We start from the raw sequence: 17,271 nt of genomic DNA, 5'->3' as shown, positions 1-17,271 counted from the left end.
AAACAATCCATTTTTGGTGCCTTAAATACCAGCACTAAAAGTTTTATAATAGTGTACTAATATTGTGGCATTATTTGAGAAACGGAATTCAACTTTCAGCAAGTGCCTTCAGCAGGCAGCTCAGTAAAATCAAGAAGTACCACATGGAGGGGGGGAATTTTTCTGGCAAGACTTATTTATCTTTTCCAACAAGATGTGAATGTTGTTTCACATGTATGCTTATTTCTATTTATCTATTGCCCTTTATAAAGAAAAGGAAGAATACAAAGAAAAGAATAAATTCGCTTACTTCCCACATAAAAAAAATAAGCTCCTGTTATATTCTTTATGTGTTGAAATTGCATTAACAGATTCTTCCTGTTGCTCACAGGAAAGAAGATAGGAAGAAGAGCCTTCAAAATAATTTTGCACCACTGGCATTGTTTTTGTTATTCATCCATGTGTTATAAAACTGACTTGACTGAGCAGTCATTATGATAGTTTGATATAGGTCTTTCCTGAGTTACATGCAACCTATTTTCCAAGTTAGCAATGTTTGCATTAAAGTGCTCATTGTCATCCTCAAGTAAGGAACATAAGGAAGATATTCACTGCCAAATGATGCTGTACAAATTGAAGCATGAGATAACATGATTTGCTGTGATCACAAGGGCAAGCATGAGACACAGCTAATTTATAGAATTAAATTAAACTGTTAAATTGTCAGTAACTACTTATAATTTACTTTTTGCTACTGGATCCTAGTTAGGTTGCACTTCACACTACTAAAGCAGCTAAACACAGGGTATCTCAYAGTATCAAATCATCATTTCTTCTACTTTTTTAGTAATGCATAATGTTGATTTTGTCCACTTAACCTGGAACAGAAGTTGTTTACATGGGTAACTGGGCTAATTAACAAAGTTCTTCTTTCAGGATTTCAAAATTCCTGTCCCCCCACTTCTCCCCCCAAAACTGACTGCAAGATTCTTAGGTTAAGGAAAAAATGTTTCATCTTAGTTATTGCATGTCATTATCAAATGAGTGAATTTCAATCACTATCTGTTTATTATGCTAGTGATTTCCTGAACTATGATGTTTGTTTGTTTGGTTTTTTTTTTTTGGTTGTAGTTGTTATCCATAATGTAAATTCACTTGGTAATGTTGTAGTTGAACAGTCTGTAATGGTGTTACAGAGTTAGTTTAGGCCTTCAGATTATAAATGGATTGGTATGGCATTAGGGTTTCCAAGGGATGGAAATTACTGCAGTGTATATATAGAGTTTTAGTAACCAAGTAGCTTCTTGTTCTCTTAAATGTTTGAAAACAAATAATTATCATTTCAGTTTCTCATAAATACCATGGTCAGCTCTTTGAAGACTTGTCAATSCTACCAACACTCCTTGAATTGTCTCACCCGTCCTTCCTGCCTGAAGTTTTGTTTTAGTATATGAGCCTGATGCTCTGGAAGAAGATGAATTATAATATTAATGATCCATTATTTCCGTCTTTCTGATATTGTATAATCTTGTTGGTTTCCTTCTGCAGCTCTCCTGAAGTGTTTAAAGCAAACTGGCTTTGTCAACAGATGCTGCTGAGGAGGTTGTTACCAACTTGACAGCCTGGTGTAGTGTTAGTATGTGTATGTCCTTCTCCCAGACAAATTGTGTGAATAGTGTAAAATGAAGAAATGAAAACAGAGGAAGTGTGATGGCATACATGTAGAAAGATGAGTCTGAAATGTACAGTGAAATAATTTAGTATAATATATCTATAAAATCTTCAGGAACTAAATACACAATTTTTGCTACAGCTTTAATAATATTCCATTTATTCAATTTAGTTTTGAATTGTTCTCCCAAGTCCACCAAAGAAGGCAGATAGGATTTTAAACAAATTGATGTCGGGCTGTACTCTTGTTTTTTGCCTTTGAGAATATTCTTGTTTACCAGAATTTTAAAGTGAAAGCTTTTTGTCTGCTTGGATTAAACAGAAATATTATTCTGAAAAAGGATATAATTTTGTCCCTGAAACACGAGAACAGCTATACTGAGTCAAACCACAAATCCACCTAGCTCAGCATCCTGTCTCTGACAGGGATCACAAGTTAGCGCTTAAGGAAGACTAAGAACAGGGTGAGCTATAGGCACCTGAGTACTTACACAGCAGTTTATGTCTAGCTGACAGCCTCTCTTGTCCTGTTGGTGGATTTTAATTTTAGTCCTTACCAGTGTATTTTTCTTGAACTGAACTTTTCTCAATAATGCAATTCTTTAGCATCCAAATCATGCCTTACAAGCTCTCATAGCTTAACTACATTTTATGTTTAGCACCACTTCTTTTCTTTATTTTGAACCTATCCAGGCATAAATACTGCTGAGAGCACATATAAGTGCCAAAGTCTTGTCTAGGTTAACACTGGCCCATGTATTAACATGGAGTGGCACATGGATTTCCTTATCATTTACCCTTGTATGGCATAAATACCTAAGCTGTCTTTTGTGTTTTTTAATTTTCATCTACAGTTGTAGCTGCAGAAAATATTTCTGCTGATACAAAAAGTTTTAGGGGATATTATTAGCTTACTGAAGTGAAACTGCTATTGATAGGAGAAGGTTTGATATGAAACTAGGACAGGGTGACCTGAAACTGGGATGACTTGACTGTTGTGCCAAATACACATACTCTGATAAGCCTATCATGCAGTGGTCATACACATGTAGAAACTAACAAGGATTAACACATGAATTACATGATGCTGTCACTGTTATTAGAATAGCAGGTGACAATTTTATTTCCATTGCTACTTATTTTCTCAGTCATCTCTCTTTCAGATTCAGGTCTTCTTATTTGCTTGGATGGACCTTGTAGCTATCCCATCCTTTGGATCCTCTTCACTATCCCTTACTGAATCCTTTCTAATATCTCCAATTTAAAGGGTAGAGTCAGAACTTAACACAGCATTTGGAGGATGGACATGTCCCAGAAATGGAATAAATTTATTCTGACCACTACTAGGTACTGAGCCCATAGTTTAATGGAATTCAAATATACCTGGCATAGTGTATTATTACGTGTTAACAACGTACAGAATTGCTGTTGGCACTATGTCCACCAAGCTTATTTATTTATGAAGAAGATGTAATATTTTCAAATACAGAAGGTAAGCTTGATATATATATATATATATGGCTGCTGTGGTCTAGGAGTGGTACTCCTCAGTTTAGTTTTCCACCAAGACCTTCCAAACCACAGTGCTTGCTCCACCTTCCCCCCTCTCCTGCCACCCCTGTGAGAAGAGGAAAATTGGAGGAAGAAAAGGCAAAAATCACAGCTTGAGATAAGAGCAATTAACTGGAACCAGCAGTGAGATAAGAAAATGAACAGCAACAGCAACAATAGCAACAACAAATGTATACAAAAAAAGAAAATTATTCACATGGAAAAATGCTCACCTCAGAACTCAGCCTGACTGAACCTTACTGCAGCCATGCTTTCCCAACTGGAAAAGAACATCCTTCTTCTTGGAAATGAGAAAGAGTCCCGTTTCCGTGCTCCAGCAATGACGTAAGGTGGTATGGAATAACATAATGTCTTGGTCACAGCCCTCCCACTGGCCTGGGCCAAAACCAGGACAGTGGTGTATCTAGGAAGGAATGCAGCTTGGTGTTATAATTCTGTCCCCTGCATCCCCCTACTATACTTTGAACAGCAAGTTGTAAATAGTAACCAACAGTAAACAGCCCTAAAACAGAGTAAGGGCAATTGAGCAGATGAGACCTATATTCTTACATGCATTTAGATATGAGGAAAAATAGAACAATCTCCATAGCAGAATTTTGGCTAGTCTGAGAAAAGGAAGAAGTGAACTTCAGGGAAGGATGCCAAATCTTCCTATTGATGCATTGTATGGCTTTTGCACATTGGAGTAGGAGAAGAGAACACATATGCCAAGGTGAAAATGCAGCAGTACATTTTTTCTTAGTAAAAGCCTATCCTGCAAACAAAAAGTACAGCAAAAATATAGTAGTTAAGAAGTTCTCAGAGAATTAGAGACAGCAACTTGTCTGCAGAAAATAACTTGCTTTTCTGCCAAGTCCTCCTYGCATGATTAATGCCATAGAAGTAGGTATTTTTAATGTCATTGTAAAACTGATCAATTAAAAAAAACTCCAAAAACTAAGACTGACACCCACCTGTCACAGCTGGTAGCTATATGTAGTCAATATTTTCTTCCAAGCATTTTCTTCCAACCTCACTGGGTTGCACATCAAGTGGTGCTATGGGCAGGCCCAGAAAGAAGTGAAAACTGAGAGCCTAGTCTTGCTTTCAGTGTTTTGGACCAAGATTTCAAACCAGTCTTTAGGCACCAACTTTTTTTTTCCCCCAGGTTTTTTTTTTTTTTGTCTCAGGTGTTAATGTTGCATCATGATTTTATTATTTCCCCTTTTTAAAGTCTATCTTTTCTTCTGCCTCAGAATTTTTTGTGGCAGTGGGGAGCCTTTACTCCTGTTTCCCTGATTGGCAGTGAAGGTTCAGCTACCCTGAGGGGAAGTCAGTCTCGGAACTGATTATACAACTTGCTTGCAGCCATATGACCTGTTCTACTGCATTCTGTTTGCTGCTTGTGTTTAACTTCAATTACCACCTTCTGTGTCTGGACAGTCAGTAGAAGCACCATTGGAAGTTATGCAAAACTGTAGGAGTATAATTAAGAAGTCCGTGGTTGACTAGTGAAAAAGTGAGTTTATTGGGCAAGAACCTGGAGTAAAGTGTTCTCTAGTGGGTGAAATGAGTGTAAGCAAAATTAAGTAACTAATTTGTGGGAAACAAGCAATTATGAAAAAAGAAACTGATTGCGAAGCTATTTTTTCTGTATAATAAAATGGAAATAGGGAAAAGTCTTACTTGTATTACTGCTGGGCATTTTCTCCTGTTTTATTTATTTTTTTTTAACTTCTGTGTTGCTTAAACCCCATCTGCCTTCAACTACTCAACAGCATATGCTATAAATTTGCTTTCTTCTGCTTTTGTTGTATATTTGGTCTAAAATTTTTCTTCTTGTTATCTGTCTGCCTTATTGAGGCTTTTGTTGAGGTGGCAGTGGTGACAGCTTAAGAGTCTTCTGCATTTAGCCTGATACACTGCTCAAAGACAGATTTCTATATACTACTAATGGCCTTGTTTTGTTCCTTCAAAACACATTTTCCTGGGTGTATCTGATTTGTATAACCTTTGGCTTGTTCTTCCATTGTCAGATACCTTCTCTTGAATATGGTTCTTCTCTTTCCCTAGACTGAAAATGAGAAGATGTGGAGAGAGGATTAAAGTGTCCTTTGTCATTCTTAGTATGCCTTCAAGGTGTGTCACCTGTGTACATTTCAGTATTTTCAGAGCAATGGACTTCTGCAAAAACAGGTGCATCTAAGTTATGGTTAACCACAGCATGTGCCTGTGGAGAGTAGTGGATGCACTCAGATGTGCGAGGTTACTTAAGCATGGAGGATTTCTGGGATTGAGACCTTAATCTCTAATTACTGTGGTGAAATTTGGAAAGCAAGCTGTATTCAAACCTGCTGTTAACATGTGAGCTGTTCTGTGTAGTAACTTGGCAATTTAAAGAAGCTCTCAGCCATTTAAAATAAGGATATTATTAAACTTGCTTTAGGCCTTACAACAAGTGTTCATAATATTTTGTACTCCATAATACCCAAAATACATAGTTAGCTAGAGACACCATTTCACTAACTATATGTTTGGAATTTGCTGAACTTCACAACAGAAGTAACTGACATACTCTGTAAAAAATATGAAATTGTCAGACAGTTCAAATCAAATACTTTTTCAGATCACGTAGAAAAAGGGTAATTTGGAAAGATTAGATTGTATAAGTGTTTATTTCTATATTTAAAAAAAAAAAAAAAAAGACTGCTTGTCAGGTTAGTATGCATACTGTCTTTTTCTCTTAAGAAAACCAAAACAACACAAAACCTAATACCAACTTTCATGGTATTGTATGAAAGGGAATACACACAGTGGTGGTGGGTATGAACAATGAGAACACAAGCTGCTGGTAACTGAGAAGGGAAAATGACTGCTCTGCTTTTTAAGAGTAGACAGAGGACTGTATTTGGCAGCCTGTCTATAAGCAGTGACCTTGGAAGAGCTGTTGCAATTTAATATTAGGGGACTCTTGAAATTTAATGTAGCAAATACGAAGTCATATCTGTTTTACACTGCAGACTTCTTGTCATGACTGTCCCTCATATCCATAGTTGATCAGATATGCTCTTCAACAAGTTATATTCTTCATCTTTTCCAGCTCAAATTGGATTTCAGTTTTGTGCAGAAATTTTGCACGTCTTGTTCAAATGAACAGGTTTAGGCCAACAAGTGAGCCATTTCTTTGCAGTTAATGATTTTTATTATCAGTTCTAAGACATTCTTCAGTAACCACATCAAACTCTTAAAGTAGAGATTACCTTCCAGACTTTGTTAATACTAGTCCTTTATATCCTTTATTTAATATTATCTCAAATATGAAGTTGAATTTATGCTGTGGTAATCAATAATCAACATATAATAAATGCACTAATGGTTCATTCTGTAATAACTCTTGCTTCAGGTTACAGAAACTTTTATTTTTTCCTTCTGTGAATGACCTTTTATTTAGAGCCTTACAATAAGATTACAGACTTATTTCCAGATTCTGTTGTGATAAGGAGTTGAGAATGCTTAGGTATTTCTGTTGTCCTTCTCTGGAAATAAGGGATATGGAGATATATATGGATACCTCTTAATAAAGAGGTGCTTACATTTATTTTTTCACAGGCAAATGCATATGGTGAAATGCATAAAGGCTCTACAAGTTTTGGATATGCAAGATCTTAAAGATTCTGGATTTTTGTGATAAAGGTTGTAGGACGCCCCTTAAAAAGTATTTGTTTGTATAGAAAATAGCAAATGGAGCTGTCTGTTTTTTACAATGGAATATCTGTGGTTCAAGAGTTTCCCTTTTCATGGAGATAGATAGTCTTTAAGATTTTGAAATACATTTTTCTATATGCTTGTTCCCCCCCCCCCCCCTTTTCTCACTTGTTTTTCAATCTATAGAGATACCAGCATTCTCTCAATATTTGGATTGGAGCTATATTTTCAACATTCAGTATATTTACAGGCCTGTTAAGTAAATTTAACATTTTCTTTATGTCCTACTCTATCCTCAAAATTATCATTTGCAGTATACATTTTGTAACATTGCTTTATATTAAAAAATACTTCCATAAGAATATACTTGAAAAATTATTTAAGAAAATAATGCATTTGAAAAGTAATACAGATGTCTGTCTGTCACACTTACAGAGGTGCAAAGGCATACCTAATAAAATTAATGCCTTGTTTGCTGTGTGAATGAAACTGAAGCTGGGCCTTGGTGCTGCAGGCATGCAATATATTTAACTTTGCTACTTGCTGAAGTGTAGAAAAGATAAAACAATATCCATATGTATTTCACTACAACTGGACCAACTATGGAAATCCCATGTAAAATAGCTTTCTTGCCATTATTTCTTACCAGCAGTGGCAAAATAGGACCAGTACAAGATCATACATTAAACATAAAATAGTATATGGATTCATTATCTAATAATATCGATTTGAAATGGAAGCAATTATGTAGTCAGTTCAGGATTTCCTGTCTTTAGATACCGGCTGTTTGAAGTGTTTGGGCTTTGCCAGTGCTGTAACAGCCACTGTTTGATGATGCATCACATGAATGCCTTGGTTACCATTCATGTGGGTTGTTGCCTATTTTGAGTCTGTGACTTTTAAGGGACTCAGACCATTTTGTCAATGTGTAGAGTAATGCAAGCTAAGCGTGGACTTGTGTTTATTACATTTTCTTCCACCCCCGCCCCAAGCTTCGTAGTGTGAGTATCGATGTTACACAGTTGTAATACCAGAATAATCATCGGTAAAAAAATTGAGACACCACACCATTTTAGTTAGATATGTAATTAAATTCTTGTTTTAATATTTTTTATTACATATGTTCAAATCTTATTTTTTTACATGTGTTCAAATCTGTCAGTTACTGCTCTAGGACTGAAAGTTCTACGTGGAGTGGGGGAGAGGGAGTTCATGAAAGTGAGGTGAGCTGATCCTGTGGAAGAGAAGGGTTGGCTTTTGGCAGGCTATGTTGTTGTTCCTTGAATATTTGAAAAGAGTAAATGAAATGCCTGAGAGAGAGGATTCTCCCCAGATTCCAGCAATGCATGGATCTTCCCTTCCACATAAAATGCGATTCTAGGTGTTTAGAAGCCTCAGCAGGCGTGGCTCCAGAAAGGTGCGTGAGCTAAGTGCAGCCCTTTTGTGGGAGGTCTGCCGGTTCTGCTGAGCCCGTTCTCCGTTCACCTGTTGACGAGGTAGCAGCTGTGGCGGCTTCACCTGTGCGAGCGCATTCCTTGCGCCCTTCGGCCGGGCGGGGACGGGACCTCGCATCCCCGGCGGGGGTGGCTCTCCCGTGAGCTGCCGCGGGCGCTTCCCCCCCCTCTTCCCGACAGGCGTTCCGTGCCTGCCTTCGCTCTCCGTGCGGCCGGAGCCGGAGCCGCATCCGTGTGGCGGGCGGGAGGCGCAGGTGGCGGGGCCGCCCCGCGCTGACATCAGCGGCGGGGCCGAGCCCGCTCCGCAGAGCCCGGCGCTGCAGAGCCACGGCGGCGGCGCAGGCCGGGCCCGGCCGAACATGGCAGCGGCCCCCGCGGCCGCCCTTGCGTGAGCAATGCCGCGGCCCTCCTGAGCCGGCAGGCGGGCCTCGCCTTCGTCACGTCCATGGATGTCTCTTCCGATCCGTATCTGCCCTACGATGGAGGGGGAGGAGACGGCATTCCGCTCCGGGAGTTGCATAAACGAGGTATGCCGAATTGGCGTTTGAGTTACTTGTTTGCATAKCTGTACGTGCGGGACCGCTGACGGCGTTCGAAACAGAGACGTAAAGGCTTGCTAATTATCACACTGCTTTGTTTCGCCTACCCGATGCCTTTTGTAGAAGGAAAATTCAGTTCTGGCTGGTTCCTGTCTTGTCAGGGATTGTTTTCTCTGCGGGCAGATCAGTCCTGCTTCACATCTAATCGCCCTGTGACTCCATCTTCGATATGTGGCAGGCTTGCCTTTCGCTTGCTCTCTCGGGTTTTTTTTTTTTTTATTTTGTTTTTAATCAATAAAACCATCTCGTGCATGAAAAGAACCCCTCCAAAAGCTGTGTTTGTCACTGACTGACCAAAATAGCTAGTTCTTAAATAGGATATTTACCTGCCTTCTACTAATATGAATAGGAACAGTGTTTGTCTGGCTTTGAAGTTTCCGTACCTGGTTTTAGACTTGACTGGTTGTTGCCGTCTTTGATATGCAAAGGGAAAGCTCTGCAGTGGTAATATGTCAGCTCAGCAAATATTGATGAACTCATAAGGAACTGGTACTTTGAGGTGGGTTCTTTACATTGTTGCTTATAAAGAAGCAGATTTAGAAAACAATGTTATCAGTGTTTAGGTAGGGAAAAAAATTCCTCTTTTGAGCTTACATTTTGTTTCTTAGTGCAAATTTAAAGGAGAACGTGTTGTATAAGGATTTGGTTTTGTCCTGAGAAGTTGTAGTAGAAATAAAAGTTATTCCTTCAAATTCTGAGGGTATAAGTATGTTATATTGTTTGGATTGGATGGTCAAAATGTGGTGTTTCAAACAGTAAATGTAATGAATTCTTACTTTTGTTTAAATTGCTCAATCTATAATTAGAAAGTTATCAGCATGTATAGCTGCTAGTGAAGGCATTAGAGAGGAGGTAAGTTGAGAACAAAGATATAATTTACATAAAATGGGGTTTTTTTTCCCTTCATGTAATTTATTGGTTTGCATTTCCTTGCAAACTCTTATTGGCTCATAATTTATTTTCATCAAGCATTTTATCTGCCTATTAGTAGTTTACATAGAAGGTTGTCTTTTTATGATTTTTATAATGTTTTTCAGCATATCTTAAGAACATCAACAAGTTCCAATACTCTTCCTTTTAGACAAGCAAATTTTATRCTGCCCAGGTCATTATTATGGAGCAAGTGCTAGATAGTTCTCTAAGTCAGATTTTAGAACCATTCTGAGAAATTGAGGCTGGTGTTTTCTTTGAAGATTCSCAAAATGTGGATCTGAGATCTTACCAAGCCTATATATAAATACCCGAAGGGAAGGTGCAAAGAAGGTGGAGACAGGTACTCCTCAGGGGTGCCCAGTGACAGGACCAGAGGCGATGGGCACAGACTGAATACAGGAGGTGCCCTCTGARCATGAGGAAACAGTTTTTTACTGCGAGGTTGACTGAGCACTGTAACAGGTCTCCCAGAGAGATTGTGAAATCTCCTTCCTCAGAGATATTCAAAAGCTATGTGGACATGGTCCTGGGAAAACGGCTGTAGGTGTCCCTGCTTGAGCAGGGGGCTGGATAAGATAACTTACAGAGATCCTTTCTAACCTCAACCATTCTGTGAGCTTAGATTTGTGGATAGATTTAAATATGAGAACTGCAGAACAGCCCTGACATGATACTTGCAGACTCTGCAGTTATAGTTAGACATTAAAATGTGATAAGCTGCATATTCCTGGAAATTAACAGGGTTTAGTTGATTTTTACAGTACAAAAAGTAGATGTTTGCAGTGCAAAGTGGTGTCTGGCACACTGAAGTATCGCTATTAAACATCAGTTTTGCAAATACTGTAATGAAAACTGTGGAGGATTCAACTAGGTAATTCCATTGTGGTGCCACTGCTGGGAGCCAGCAAGACAAATCCCAGTTGTGACTTGTCATTTTTGCAGTTTCACTGAATTCTGTTAGGGCTTGTGCTTCCTGTTTCTAATACCGTATTTCAAAACAAATGTTACTGATACTTCTTGGACTTGCTATAGTGAGTTTAGATTAAAAAAAAAACCCAAACAACCAACAACACAACCTGAATAGCGTCACCGTAATCCCTTTCAAGTTTGAATTTGTCAAGTGCGTATGTCTCATAAGAAAATGCCTCCAGACCAGTTTGTTCCATAGATGTAATTGAAATTTGTGAGTATTTTCCTGCTTGTTTAGAATATCAGAGTAATCTGTTGTTGTGATTTAGCTATTAAAGTAAAGCTTAAAATGCTAGGAGACAAAACTAGAAATTGAAAGTAAATTCTTGACATTACTTTGTGAACTACCAAGATTTCTATTTGCCTCTCATGTAGATTTCAGAGCATTGTAATAACATGCTCTGAGAACATGGGTAAAGCCATTCTGAGAAAGCAGACTTAATTGTTTAAGGCTGTGGAATTTTTTCCCTTATTCACATACTGACAACTCTTATGTYCTGCAGAGTAATGTTCACGTCATGCAAAATTGCTTTGTAACATCAAAGCATTTGTTGCACTAATTGACTGCAGTGGCTTGCCCAAAGTAGCTGTACCTCAGCAATTACGAAATGACTGTTTAAATCATCAGGGGTCTTGGAGGTTTAATTAACGGCCTTCACTAATGTTCAGTGAGGTAAAATGCAAAGTATTGTAATACATTATTATTAAAGGCCTGATCCGTTACCTTACATTAAGATTCTTTTTCAGCGCCAATACACTGTGAAACATCAAATGGAAAATTATGTATTTATTAATTTTTTTTTTTTAAATCTTGATTACTCATTGCTATCTCTGTTTAAAAAAAAAGTTAAACAGATATTATGGAATACTTCTTACCAGGAGTTCCTTTTACTTGTGCTGTCTTAAGACTTCCTTTTATGTGATCTGAAATGCATCATTACAGACCTACTTATCCTCTCTGACACACTGAAATAAAACTTCACAAACACAGTTCAGTTCTGTTCTCTTTTCTGCTAAGTAAAAGAATTAAAAATACTACTTCTCAGAAAGGGTTTAGAAATTCTGATTTGGGATTGTTTATATCACGAGTAATCGACATGTACATTTTTGTTAGAATTTTTCATACAACAAATTATATACTGAAACATATGTCATGTAAATAAATTACATGTGTTGCCCTTGGATTTAWTTTTGCATCATTTTTACTGCCTTGACCTTTTTGGAAGTTCAGAATTATTAGTATCTTTCTTGTTTTCCAGCCATTCATGTACATGCTCACACGCTTTGATTCCCTTCCCCCTGCCACCTCTCCTTTTAAAATTCCTAAATAAGCATTAATTTTACCACATTTTAAAAATTTGAAATCTGAGTAATAGCAGTACATGTATAGTGCCCAGKCTACTGGATCAAGCAAGACTTGATCTTCAGGAAGCACAAGCATTGTTGACTCCTGGATATTTTCTACATACACATAAACATATCATAGATTTAAGGTTTTGGAAGTCCTCAAGCAAAATTAATGAAATTTTGTTTCACTCATATGCTGTGATTGAGTCTTTAGCCAGGAGATGTGAAAGTTATGTATATGAAGAACATCCAGATTTACTGATGGTTAGTTTTAGTAAACCTGATTYTTTTGGAGACAGAATAAGTCACAATTTCATTTATTGTGCACCAGTCACCACTCATGAAGGTGTCTCTTGCTTAGACAATACTAACATTGGGGGAACCTCTCAGCCATCTGCAGTTTCACCTGTTACTATAAGCTGTGGGGCAGAGATTATTTAATAATATACTAGGAAGACTTTGAGTCAGATGCATACTAAGCTGGTTCAAATTGTTTTAAGTGCTAAAAGTTATACTTCTGTATTTTAGACTGCATTTCTGCTTASTGGCCTCTTGTGTTTAAGAATTAGTAATAAATCAAAAGTCATTACGAGTGTGACCTTTGAAGTAACTGGGTGTGAAAGTTGTGTACACGTGCTCAGAGCTGGAGCTTGACCCTGAAATTTTATTGGTAGCAGAGGAAGAGTTAAAAAATAAATTTCTAGATTAATTAAATGTTCTCAACAGAAAATGTGATCAAGGTTATTATCATTCTCTAACTTTGAGTACTTCAAGAAGAAATGTAACTTGGAGAAACTCAGCATGATTATGGCACTGAATTTCTCCTACTCTTTGTTTTAAGGTTCCTAGTATAAAACAGGGRTAAGGATTTTCAGTTATGAATTTAGCATATTTGACTTCAATGATTAACATAAAGTAACATGAGATGTACCTACAGTTCATATAGGTAGTTCTAGGTTATCTGTCTACRTGTGCTGTATGACTGGTAAGGTTCTCTGTTAAGCATGTTTCTCAGTTTTGGAAATAAATTTTTTAATGTATTTTTATTTGAGATATTAGAAAGCTAATGAACAGACCAACATTATGCCCTCCTTGCGCCTGAATGTAGTCTGATTGGGATAACCGTATTAGCAGAATTATGATTTTTGTTGCATCCTGTGTTTGCTCTCCAAAACAACATACAATAATTTGCTCTTATGTATGTGTGGTAGCAGTACTTAAAAATCTAATCATCTAAATTYCTGTTGTTCTGACTCTTATGGCCTTGGTCATTGTTAAATCATGGATAACATCCCATTTGTAGTGTTTGCTTTAAATAACTTTATATATTTTTATACTTTTTATCATCACCTCATTTTCTCATATCCTTCCTCATTATTTATCTTAAATGTAAGTTGTAAATTTAGTAGTGGGAGGATCTCAATAATTCTTCACTTGAGTATCTGAAGTCCCTATTCATCATAGACATAATGAAATAAACATAGTCTGTTCTGTTTTTAAGACTACAAGAAAAGAAATCTGTAACAATAAAATTTTTTATTTTTTTTTTTTGCTGCATCATAGAAATAGAAATGTTGCTTTCACCTAAAATGAAAAGCCAAAGCTCAAGGGGGTGCTGGGGCGGTTCCCCCTTTCTTGTCCACAAATTTTCAAAAGTTTTCTTTTAACTCCAAGGTGCTGCTATTCAGCTTTGATTTGACTCCTACTTTTTTAAGTAAGAGTTATTTTTTAAACCCAAATTTGTTTGAGGTCAGACAAAATGGAGGGTGTTACCATGCAGTACTTTGGTAAAGCATTTTATTTCTTTTCTTTGTTCTTCAAAACTTGTTCCAAGTCTTCTTGTTTCTCATTTATCAAATATTTTCCAGCTAATTTTTTTTCAGTTTGTATATATGTATATATAGTTGTGTCAATTTTGTATGCATTTTGATTGTAATGCAGAGACCAATTTGTGCCTGAAAGCCTTTGATGCCGTTAGAAGAGCTAASTGAAGAGAGTGGCTCGAAATTCATGGTTGCGCACAAAGGGGAATGTATTACTTGATTACAAAGACTTTAACATCGTTAATCATGAACAGTAGCGAATAACACTGGCATTGTGTGCTGTGCTTCTGATTCTGAAATTTAAAAATTACTTCAAGCCAGGAAAAGGAAATAGTGCTTAATGAATCTTTTTGAGTGGTTACAGACAAATTTAAATAAACTGATGATTTGTTCTTGTCTTTTTAATTGAAAGCCTTGTATGAGGTTTAGAGACAGAAAGAAGCTGAGGCACTAACACATACCTTGTGTATACAAATCTTCTTTGTTACAAGTGTAAGTGATCCTTATGTGTGCATTGCATGCAGGGTGCTTCCCTGCCTTCACTCCCCTTGCCACCTAATACCCAAGGACACACGGGTGAAGCAAAGCCTTGGATTAGTATCTGGCCTCCGGAAAACTACAGCCCCTGCTGATTTTAACACCCTGCAGATTTGGATGGTCTTGTCAGGCCGAGTTTATTCCAGCCTTTACTGTAATCTGACTAGCTTCATTTTCACTCACAGAGGTGCATTTAATTTTTTTTCTCCTTTCACACTGCTGGGAGTAGCTCAAATGAGACATACTGCACTGCTGTCAGCCATAAAAACGGTTGCTGATGGGAATGCTGTGTAGTTCTGCACTGTTTAGAAAAAGGGATGTGTAAGCAGCAGCAACTATTCATGTTGTAAGAGTTTGCAATTACGTGGCTYGTAGAGAAATACCTTTGAGAAATTAGGTCCTGTTATTGCTCTGCCATTGAATACAGCATTGACATAGTTTATTTGTTGTTGTATTCACAACTCTGGAATGTTTCTAAACCTTTGGGAGTTTTGAGCTCTGTGAAATAGATGTTACTGTATAGTGTCTGGACATTAATATTTATAGTTTTGAGTTGTTTCCAGCAGAAAGTTATAATTAAAATCTAACAAGACCCCAAGGGTGCATTTATGTATTTCAGTATGACTAGTCTGACAGTTTGTTGCTGTGGAAGGGGTTGTTGTTGCTCCCCATCTATTCTCTCAGTTCTTGCCCTTGCACTAGCTCTGTTTCTTCTCCAACAGCAAAGTAACTTGATTCTAGTTCCATATAATGGCAGGTTTTTGTGTCATTAGTTTTGTCTGCTTAGGTGGATTAGCATGTTGGCTTAGTATACTGTGCAGTCGGATCAAGGGTGACAGATCTGATCCAAGGGTGAGAGTGGGAGTGTGTGACCAAGAATGGCACGGAGAAATAGGGGGAGCAGGATCTATTCTTTGTAGCAGCAGTCAATTAGATCAGCTCAGTCTTATCGTGTAATTATGTCCCAAGAGGAGCATCAGATTTCTTAAAATGGAATAAGGTAATATAGGCTCAGTTTCTCAAACTGAGAATAAACAATGGTGTATTTTGTGATGTGTATTCAGAAGATGGGTATCATATGCAGTGTAGTGTATATATAGAAGGGGTCTTAAGCTCTATCATAAGCTTGTGGTCAATTGTTAATTCGCTAGCCACCCTCTTGAGAAGCCTGTTCATGTCTCAGTTGTGTAGATTATTCTCTTGCGAGGCTGTAGCTGTGAGGATTTGTTCTCTAGGTGATACCGGATAATTGTTCAGATAAGCACGTGGTGGATTACCACATAAAAATCTGTTGTGCATTGTTTGAGTACCCAGGATGTAGCATTTATTTTAAATCTTGATGTTTCTCTTCTCATTATTTTTATGAGAAAAGAAGGAACACTGTCTACAAGGAGAGAGTTGGGGAGGATTGTTGAACAGTTATGCATGAATCAGGAGCATCATGAATATTGCAAAGCCCTTTTCTTGCATGAAATAAATTAGCTATAAACTTACCAGGTATTTTTCTTTAAAAAACACACCTCTCATCAGCTGCGTGTTGCCCAGGGTTACTTTCAAATTTGAAATTAATCTCCTGAGTTGCGAAAAGATGAGGCAGTAAGGGATTACTGATGCAAGAGGTGAGGCTGCCTTTAAAAATGCTGTGCATGGCCTCAAGAATGCTGTGTGCAATCTACATAAATCAGCTTTCTATTGTGTTTATCATAGTTCCACCATCAGTCAAGATTGAATACTGCTTGTATRAGACACATCTATAAAATATGAAAGAACAGATATTCCTTGCTTTAGTGAGGGGCAAAAAGCAGGGAGGAATCCGTGATATATAAAGCAACTTCTGTGAGTATAGAAAAATATTAGTTCTATAATTTTTTTTTCCTAGTGGTTCCAGCAGGAGAAACTAGCTAGGCAAAGCAGGAGGTTGGATCAGATTTGAGACCAAACAGCCATTGAGTACAACATCATATTCAGAGAGAAATGCAGGAGAGGAGTATGGTAAGGACTGTTTATTTTCTGTCAGACATAGTATCTTGTCAAGCAATTCTGGATTGTGTTTTTTGCATTCTCATTAAAATAAAAATTTTAAAAACATGAGAAAAAATCCTCCATTTATTCAGAGATAAAATCTTTTTTATGGTGTTGTAATTCACTTCTCTTGCTCCAGTTTAATTTGTGTACCATTTTTGTTTTTGCTGTACTTTATTCTCATCAACTCTCCCAAAGTACAGTGTTCTACTGCTAACCTTAATGCTTATTGCAGTTTTTTTCTTTTAATGTCATGCAATATTTATTTTTCTTCTATTTTTTTAACAACTTCAGTTGAAGCAGTTCTTCAGCAATACTAGAGCTGATTGCAGAGAAAGGCTTTTGCCCAAGGCTTGGAATTACATGCATGGAAGGATAACAAATGTCAGCTGCCTTTCTAGAAGGTAGTTCACTCAAGACCTACAGTGACTGAATCACCCAAAAGAGTTTTCTTTTTCTGAAGTGTGTTGCTTTTTAATTCCAGAAGCTGTAAGCTGTAAGCTTGCAGTCTGTGATTGCAGGAGCTTACAGAAGTTACATGTTGAGATTTGGGACAGCCAGCTACACCAAGGTTCCTGCCTGACCAGCCCAGTGGCCTTCTATTACAGAGTGGTTCCATCAGTGAAAAAGGGAAAGGTTACAGATCTCACTTCTCTGGACTTCTGTAAAGCCTTTAAAATG

General features: G+C 37.5%; 1 protein-coding gene across 5 annotated transcripts in view; it reads left to right on the top strand.

The window, feature by feature from the left end:
• Window positions 1-17,271, top strand: part of CLCN3 (chloride voltage-gated channel 3) — a 62,477-nt gene that overhangs the window by 18,690 nt on the left and 26,516 nt on the right. For 2 of the 5 annotated variants that reach the window (XM_057378282.1, XM_057378284.1), the window contains exon 1: window positions 8,670-8,887. The exons of the other annotated variants lie outside the window; for them this stretch is intronic. In XM_057378282.1, coding sequence (XP_057234265.1) covers window positions 8,806-8,887 — 82 coding nt within the window. In that variant the 5' untranslated portion in view covers window positions 8,670-8,805. Of the gene's footprint in view, window positions 1-8,669; window positions 8,888-17,271 lie in introns of those variants that run through there. 5 annotated transcript variants of the gene reach the window in all.

This window comes from Malurus melanocephalus, unplaced genomic scaffold, assembly GCF_030028575.1.
Source record: "Malurus melanocephalus ecotype Western Australia unplaced genomic scaffold, MMel_1.1 scaffold_352, whole genome shotgun sequence".
NCBI lineage: Eukaryota > Metazoa > Chordata > Aves > Passeriformes > Maluridae > Malurus > Malurus melanocephalus.
Note: the sequence above shows the minus strand (reverse complement) of the source record. Positions and strands in the feature narration are given on the sequence as shown.